Below are 9,069 nucleotides of genomic sequence, written 5' to 3'. Positions count from 1 at the left end.
GCACTTGCACTTCTCACAGGGGCAGTTATCCCTCTAGTGGGGCAGCACTTGCACTGCTCACTGAGCAAGTTATCCTTCTAGTGGGGCAGCACTTGCACTACTGACTAGGGAAGTTATCCTTCTAGTGGGGCAGCACTTGCAGTGCTTACTTGGGAAGTTATCCTTCTAGTGGGGTGGCACTCACTCACTCAGTTTTTGTAAAGCGTGGCTACTCACCCGTGAGGGTCTCAAATCACTTGCACTACTCACTGGGGAAGTTATCTGTCTCATGCAGCAGCACTTTCACTATTCATTAGGGAAGTTATCATTCTAGTAGGGTGGCACTTACACTGTTCAGTAGGGATGTTATCCTTGTGGTGGGGCAGCACCTGTAGTGCTTACTGGGGAAGTTATTCTTCTAGTGGGGCAGCACTGGAACTGGAAGCCTCAAAACTATTGGAGAGTACCATCACTTCCAAGCAGCTTCACTAGTAGTGGAAAGCATCAGAATGTTCCTGGAGTGGCAGCACTTCCCTGTGTGACATACAATCTTGAACTGGACAATAGCAGCATTTCTTGGCAGGAAGCAGGCAGCGAGTTACTAATCGGACTATTCCCAATACTGGCCCTTGAAACAATGAAACATATGCGAATGTTACAAATCCTTGTAAAGTACATGGCACAATTCTAAGCATGAAAGCAGAAGACAAGTATTGTTAGTGAGATGTCTTATTTGATATTTCTACCAGAAGTATAAACCCTGAGTACAGCCTCTCTCCTTTCGCACACACTCCAGACACTTGAAATGGTTTACTTTAAAAAGAACAGACCATGAATACCACTGTGTTCCAAGGCCCACCTGTGCACTAGGCCCAGCCACCTTCTGTGCTCCTGTGGAGAGAGGCACTCTGTCACCTCTCTGTGGCCACAATCTGGCATCAACTGAGGCATTGGGCCTTCTCCATGGCAAAGGCCCTGGGTGCTTGGCAAGTCCCAGGAGTTCCTAGTGCATGAATCCAGAGCAACCTAAATTAAGCTGTGCCCACCAGGGCACGGCTGCGTATGGCACCTCCTCTTCCTGAGGACAGCGCTGCCAACCTGCTTTCTTCCAGCCTGCCCTCTTGACGGGGGTCTAATAAAGCCATAGCACAACATTGTCAGGGCACCAGAACTTAATTTGAGCCGGTGGTTTCCGGAGCTTGGCACCATCACTTAATTGTCAACACCGGTGTTTGGGCCAGGCTGCCACAAGGTGGCACTGTCTGGCTAATTAAGATTTGAGCACAACAACAGTTAATTATTAATTCAATATACATTAAAACAACTATTACCTGCTGCCCAAGCCATTCTTATACCTTTGGGGGCCTAGAATAGTCTGAATTGCCACACTTGTAGGAGTGTGATGGTTAGTGGTTGTGTTGTTACTATGATTGGCAGCATGGCTGGGCAAAATGTGGTGCAAGCTGCAGAGGCCTCCAGGTAAGAGACGTGGCACTTATTTTTTTTTAACAAATTGAGCACTACAGGGCACTCCAGGTAGTGTAGAACTTCTTCCCAGACAGATAATTGCTTCCGGTTCCACAGTCCGGCCAGCCATTGCTACACCCACAAATTGTTCCCACCTGACACACACTGCTTCGAACCTGCATTGAGAATGCAAAGCCTTTGTGATGGGTTTTGGCCCAGTGAGTCACACAACTTCTCAGGAGCTGGGCTTGTAATAGGGAACTCTCGGAAAGTCAGTGACTGAAAGGCTTTGCACGTATGGTTGTCTATGAAACATCTGTACATTTGTGTCCTTTGAAGAGTAGCCCTTTCAGGCAAAGAACCGCTAAGCTGGCCATGTGGCACCACAGTGGTGTAACAAAGACCAAAGCTCCAGGGGGCCCCCTCAGCACAGTACACTGGCCTTAGAGTTCATGACTGGGTCCAGATGTGGGGGGCCCATGTGTGGTGCAGGGGGGGCACTCAAGTTTCTTTACGCTGCTGTGCCACCATCCAGTTCTGCTGCCTTCACCACATGTGGCATTTCTGCTCCGGATTCATGGGAGAGCCCTGGGGGCACTGAAAGTAGATGTGGAAGTTGTCACTGTTGCTGATGGCTCCGCGCACGCGCAGTGGGTTTGGGCTGTGCCGGTCCCTGCTCAGGAAGCTGCGAAGTTTCTCCAGGGTCTGCTTCCCACACATGGACTGAAAACAGAAAACACAACAGAGTTAGCACTTCCGAAAGTGGCCACTCAATGTCCTCATTGCACCAGGTAATCGATGCATGCTAACTATGGAATGGTATCAGTAGAGGACGTCAAACACCTGAATAGAAAAGTGAGGTGTAGTTGGGATAAAACTTGCAATATGGCCCTGAGACCCTCAGGCTGCTTCATCAACAATACGCAACTGTTCCACAAAAACTTATGTTCACCTCTGAAGAAGGCATGTTTCTGTGTTTTATGCTCTCAACCATCAGTTTACGCAGATCCTCAAATCACACTTTTCATCAGTTTGTCAGATTGGCCAACCTTAAGGAAAAATTCATCGTATGAGGAGGGGGCACTTTCTCCACCAAACCTCCTTCTCCTAAAAACAAATCTACTGAGGCTGGCGCCGATTATTTTGGCCCTGGTATCAAGCTAATTTAGAGTGTCTAGAAAGGTCTGGCCTGTCCTTGGTAATGCAAGGTCCTGGACCTGCACTGTGACCTGCAATAGTGGACACAGACTGCCTTCATACTTGGAATTAGGCTACTGACCATGCCCTGGGTGTATCACATAAAATAGTGGGGACAGCCTGCCACGTTTGGTGAAACTGTAATGTGACCAGACTTTTTTCTGTGTCAGTGTCAGTGCAGTAAAGTTCCCGGTACGTGAACATGCCGAATCTTGTGGTGACATTCTGTGTGCGTGTCAAGTGCATATATCTTTTTTTTTAAATATATCTTTTATTGCTTTTAACAAAGGATTATGTCGCATTACAAATATAGATACTGGATTAGTCCCAACTGAGTATTCTAACCCCCCTCCCCCCTCTCGCATTTAGTCCATCATCTGTTATTCTTATTGCAACTTTCCATTGCTGCCAGGAGATTAGTCGGTGTTCGTTAGTGTATTTTATGAGATAGCAGTTGTTGTCTGTACGAAGCCAGATTCTGAGTCAGAAGTATTGTCCTCTGAAGTAGAGGCATCCATTGTCTTAAGATTGACAAGCAGTGCATCCCAGCGTTTGGCGTTGTCTTTAGGTCTTTGAACCTGTAGTGCTTCCTTCAGAAGTACTGTGCTCTCGATTTCTGCCCATTTCACTAGAGCATTGTGCATTCTGTCCACTATGGGACCTCCTGGGTCTTTCCAGTGGGAAGTTATTTCTCTCTTTGCAAGTAGTAGCGCCAGATCTATGAATCTATTGGATATTTTTTGTGCTGAGGGTCGAGGGAAATCTCCTAGTATTGTTACTATGGGGTTGGGCGAGATTTTTCTTTCTGTGCTGGAGGTGATTTTTCTGAGCACTTTGGTCCAGTACAAGTTAATTTTCGGGCACTTCCAAAGCATGTGCAGAAGGTCTGCTGATAGTTCTTTGCATCTTGGGCATATAGAATTATTCGTATTGTAAAGCTTGGTTAATAATTGTGGGGTCAAGTAAGCTCTATGGTAAATATATAAATTTATCAATTTGAACCTTGCGTTCCTGGATACGGAGTAAACTTGGGAGGTGATTCTGGTCCATTGGGTGTCCTCAAGGTTAGTATCTAGGTCGGACTGCCATTTGGATCTAAGTTTATTCAGTGGTAGGCAGGTGGCACTTTGTAGAGATTTATATATTCTTGATATTACCCCTCTCTGGTCTCCCATTGTGCAGAGGAGGTGGCAGCCTTCATGTGTGTCTGGTTCACTTGATTTTGCGCCCCATAGCTTTTGAACAGTGTTGACTAAGGTAGTGTGAGTGAGGAACAAGCCCGACTGGAGATTGAACCGCTCTTGTAGTTCCCTGTAATCACAGAGTTTACCATTGTTGAACAAATCTCCCAGTTTTGTGATGTTATATTTTATCATTTTGCTAGTATGAGCTGCGATGTGGCCCCTTGGGATAAGGTTTAGAGCTATTAGGGGGATCTCGGGTGAGTAGGGGGTGCTAGTGCGCGTGCGTTTTAAGAATTGGTCCCAGCAATGTCTAGGCGTCTCCCATTCTAATGGGAGCTGTTGTGTTGGTTTTTTGGGGTTAAGTAAAGTTTTAAAAATGTTTTCTAGAGGACAGTTTGATAAAGTCTGCGAGTTGTTTGTTTTTAGGAACTCGCCAATTAACCTAGCTATCCATTTTAGTTGTCCTGCCCAGTAGTAAATCTCAAAGTTTGGCGCAACTAACCCGCCCTTTGAAGTGGGCCTCTGGAGTTTGGCAAGTGCTATTCTACGTCTATTCGACCCCCATATAAAACTCCCAATTAGGGTGTCTATGTTTTTGAATACTTTTTTTGGGATCATTAGGGGGATGGTGGAGAAGTAGTATAATAGCCTGGGCAGTGCTATCATTTTTAGCAGGGCGACTCTCCCAAAGGCAGTTACGGGAAGTGTGCTCCAGAATTGCATATTGGTTTTGAGTCCACTAATTGCTCTCTGTACATTTACTTCTAGGAGATCTTCTACTTTGTGGTATATGTTGACCCCCAGATATTTAAATGTATTCGGGGACCAGGGGAGGACTCTGGTATCTGCGGGCTCAGGGGTGTCAGCAGTCAGAGGAAATATGGTGGACTTCCTCCAGTTAATTCGGAGGCCAGAAGCCTTACCGAAGCGTTCAAGCATATCTATTGCCCCTGGCAGACCTGCACCCAGCTTTTTAAGAAATAGTAACATGTCATCTGCGTATAGTGCTATGAGGTGTGTTTGATTATTAATCAGTATACCCTCATAGTGCCTCCTAGTTCTTGCTGTTTGTGCAAGGGGCTCCACTGGCATGGCAAACAGAAGGGGAGATAGTGGGCAGCCTTGTCTGGTCCCCCTGCCCACGGGAATGAATCAGAGATGATGCCACCTGTGCATGCTCTTGCTGTGGGGTTAGTATAGAGTAGCCTTGTCCAGCACGTGAAGCCCTCCCCTAGCCCTAGTTTTAGCACAACCAGTTCCAGGTAGTCCCATCGTAGGCTATTGAAGGCTTTTTCTATGTCTACTGATATTATTGCTGCTTGTGGTATTTTTGTAGTTGAGGGCATGGCGTGTAGGATTGAGACTAAACGTCTAATATTTTGTGCTGTGCTACGTTGCGGGATGAATCCTGCCTGGTCTTGGTGGATTAGTGATGTCATGTAGAGTAGCAGTCTGTTTGCCAGTATTCGGCTGAATATTTTGTAATCCAGGTTTAACATGGATAGTGGGCGGTAAGAGCGAACGTCCGTGGGTGGTTTATCAGGTTTTAGCAGGGGGATCATTATGGCCTCGTTAGTTGATTGGGGCAGTTTATTGTTATGCCATGCCTCAGCATATAATAAGCATAGTCTTGGGGCTAAAAGGTCTTGGTACAAGCGTAAAACTCCATTGGGAGTCCATCCGTTCCTGGGACTTTTCCTCTGGCCATGCCTTGTATTGCTGTTTTTATTTCTGTGATTGAGATAGGCGCGGCTAGTGCCTGACTGTCTTCTATATTTAATTTGGGGAGGGGGAGTGTCTCTAATTCTTGGAGCTGTGTGTTACTGATAGTATCCTCAGGTGGGGCGTAATGGGTTGAGTAGTATTCGAGGAAACAGGTGTTTATTTCCCTTTGACCATGTATACTACCAATTGTGGGTGTCCTGATCTTGACTATGGCAGTTTGTTGTTTATGGGGTCTAGCAAGCCATGCCAGCAGGGCCCCTGCTTTGTCACCCTCTTTGTGCTGCTTGTTCAAATGTTACTTATAGTCAAAGCGGGATAATCTTGAGTTAGCTTCAATTATTTTAGTTTTCGTTTCGTTTAGGAGGGATAACAGTTCGGGATGTGTCAGGAGGTTGCGCTCAGTCTCTCTGAGGGACTCCTCCAGTTTTTTTAATTCAGTCTCAATTGATTTTCGGACCCCAATACTCTCGCCTATACAGTTACCCCTTGTTATTATTTTGAAGGTTTCCCATTCTAGGGCTCTAGAGGATGTTGTCCCTGCGTTTAGTGAGAAAAATTCCTTAATATTTTGGTGTAAAGTGAGTTTGAAGGCCTCGTCTTCGAGTGCCTCTGTTCTCATTCGCCAGGTGGGGATTGCCGGTTTTTCCCCGCCCCACGCCAGCGAGACCACCAGTGGGTTATGATCCGACAAGGTGCGACTTAGGTATTCGGCTGTTACTACGGTGTGTTGTAGTTCCTGGGAGACCAGAAAGATATCTAGTCTAGTGTGTAGGTCGTGTATTGTCGAGTAATAGGAGTAGTCTCTGCCTAGAGGGTTGAGTTGTCTCCAGCAGTCTTCTAATTGCCAGTGTTGCTGCCATTCTGTGAAATATTTAGCAGTTTTTTGAGTTTGCGTGTGTTGTAAGGGGGGGGTGGGATCTATCCAAGTGCATGTTAGCTATACAATTGAAGTCCCCGGCAAGTATTTTTGGGCCTGTGAGGGTCGGGCCTAGTTCCCGAGATAGTTTGTCTAAGAATTTTTTTTGGTCTGAGTTTGGCGCATATAGGCCTCCAACTGTCACTTCTTTTCCATCCAGCCTTAGGCCTCCAACTGTCACTTCTTTTCCATCCAGTCTTCCCTTGACCACCACATACCTCCCCTCTTTATCTATCATTGTTAGCAGTGCCTGGAATGGCACCCCTGGTCGGATCCATAATAGTACCCCCCTAGCAAATGATGAGTAGTTTGTGGCAAATATTTGCCCCCTCCATCTTTTTTTGAGTGCTGTGACCTCTTTTTCTAGTAGATGAGTTTCTTGTAGTAGAGCTATATGTGCCCCTCTACGTTTGAGGTAGTTATATACTTTATACCGCTTGGACATGTTATTTAAACCTCTAACATTCCATGTTATCATTTTGTAGACTACAGCCATGACCTATGAGTTTTAAATTGGTGGCTATTGTTGGGTGCAGACGACTGGTCAAATCTTCTGTTATATGAGTTTGTCAATGATTGGTGACTAGAGTTGTTAGGTTTGTGGATGACCGGTGCGATGTAAACCCCTCTAACTATAAGAACAACTTTGAAACCCAACTCCCATTCCCTAGGACCGGTAGCCATTACTATTCCCATCCAAACCATAAACAATCTTAATTTAGAAACCTATAGCTGGGTGGCGTGACAGAGGCCGCGTGACCCCGCTCCGAGCTGCTCCCGGGGCCCGGCTATGTTATATCTAGGTCCCAGAAAGTATACGTAATAAGTTTTAGTTCGTCGGCAGATCTGAAGGGGACTCTGCTTGGTGTCTTATAAGTGTCGGCAATTGTTTTGTTAGTACTCACATAGATCTAAGGGCCATATTTATACTTTTCGACGCACAACTGCGCCAACGCAGTTGTGCGTCAAAAAATCTAACGCCGGCTAACGCCATTCTGAAGCAACATGCGGGCGCCGTATTTATTCAATGACGTTAGCCGGCGTTAGCCGGCGGAGCTGCCTGGTGTGCGTCGAAAAAAATTACGTACACCAGGCAGCGCCGGCGTAGGGGAATATGGAGCTTGGGCGGCAAAAAATGGGGCAAGTCAGGCTGAGGCAAAATTTTCGCCTCAACCCGATTTACGCCATTTTTTTTTACTCCCAACCCCCATTAAAATGACTCCTGTCTTTGCAAAGACAGGAGTCATGCCCCCTTGCCCAATGGCCATGCCCAGGGGACTTATGTCCCCTGGGCATGGTCATTGGGCATAGTGGCATGTAGGGGGGCACAAATCAGGCCCCCCTATGCCACAAAAAAAAAATTATTTTTTTTTTTTACCTGAACTTACCTTAAATTCCCTGGGATGGGTCCCTCCATCCTTGGGCGTCCTCCTGGGGTGGGCAAGGGTGACAGGGGGTGTCCCTGGGGGCATGGGAGGGCACCTCTGGGCTCCTTCCAAGCCCACAGGTCCCTTAACGCCTGCCCTGACCAGGCACTAAAAAACGACGCAAAAGCGGCTGGATGTCATTTTTTTTGACCCACCCACTCCCGGGCGTCATTTTTGCCAGGGAGTGTAAATACGGCGCACATGCCTCGGAGTCATTTTTTAGACGGGAATGCCTACCTTGCATATCATTAATGCAAAGTAGGTGTCCACGCTAAAAAATGACGCAAACTCCATGAACTTTGGCGCTAGACGCGTCTAACGCCAGAGTATAAATATGGAGTTCGTTTTGCGTCGAATTTGCGTACAAAAAAACGACGCAAATCCGGCGCAAACGGAGTATAAATATGCCCCTAAATCTTTAACTCTAGTGGTTAGATAATCTCCTCCGCGGTGCCTGGCGTGATTTTAGGCAGACTTGTTAAGGTGTCACGCGAAGTTGAGGAACTCCCACAGTCTGAGTCAAGGTCCAATGCATTTTCCGGGGTTTGTGGAGGAGGGCTCGTTCCCCCACTCAAGGCTGCCGCTGCTTCCACCGCGTTCCGCCTCTCGCGGAGGGATTGTTGTCTCGGGGGGGCCGCCTCTGTAATTCTTTTGGAGGATCTGCTGCGTTTCCCGTCCGGTTTGCGTGAGGTTTTAGAGGGATGGGTCAGAGTAGCTATATTCCGAGATTCCAGCCATTCGCGTGCTAGTTGCGGTGATGTAAAGAAGTGCGTTTTGCCTTCGTGTTCCACCCTGAGCTTGGCTGGAAATAGCATTGCATATTTTATGCCGTTCTCACGTAGTGCACGTTTGGAGTCGTTAAAGGAGGCCCTTTGTGCTTGCGTTTCCTTAGTGAAGTCTGGGAAGATCATGATCTGTTGGTTGTTGCATGTGATCTGTCCGAGTTGACATGTTTGTGAAAGAATGTAGTCTCTGTCTTTGTAATGTAGTAATATAGTCACTATTGGTCGCGGTCTAGCTCCTGGGGGTGGCCGTCTGCCAGGTACCCTTTGTGCTCTTTCCATTGCAAAGAATGCTGATAGGCCCTCAGGGGCTACAGTGGTCTTAATCCAGTTTTCTAGAAAGGATTCCATACTGTCTGCAGACGTTTCGGTTTGCTCTGGTATCCCAACTA

General features: G+C 46.9%; 1 protein-coding gene across 4 annotated transcripts in view; it reads right to left on the bottom strand.

Annotated features, from left to right (window-relative positions):
* Positions 1-692: 692 nt before the first annotated feature.
* The window catches only part of LOC138303562 (kell blood group glycoprotein-like), a 265,259-nt gene continuing 256,882 nt past the window's right edge, over positions 693-9,069 (bottom strand). For 3 of the 4 annotated variants that reach the window (XM_069242817.1, XM_069242818.1, XM_069242816.1), the window contains one exon: positions 1,862-2,169. In XM_069242817.1, the coding sequence (XP_069098918.1) occupies positions 1,993-2,169 (177 nt within the window). In that variant the 3' untranslated portion in view covers positions 1,862-1,992. Of the gene's footprint in view, positions 2,170-9,069 lie in introns of all 4 variants that reach the window. The other variant, XM_069242815.1, reaches the window with a different exon arrangement.

This window comes from Pleurodeles waltl, chromosome 7 (genome assembly GCF_031143425.1).
Source record: "Pleurodeles waltl isolate 20211129_DDA chromosome 7, aPleWal1.hap1.20221129, whole genome shotgun sequence".
Lineage (NCBI taxonomy): Eukaryota > Metazoa > Chordata > Amphibia > Caudata > Salamandridae > Pleurodeles > Pleurodeles waltl.
Note: the sequence above shows the minus strand (reverse complement) of the source record. Positions and strands in the feature narration are given on the sequence as shown.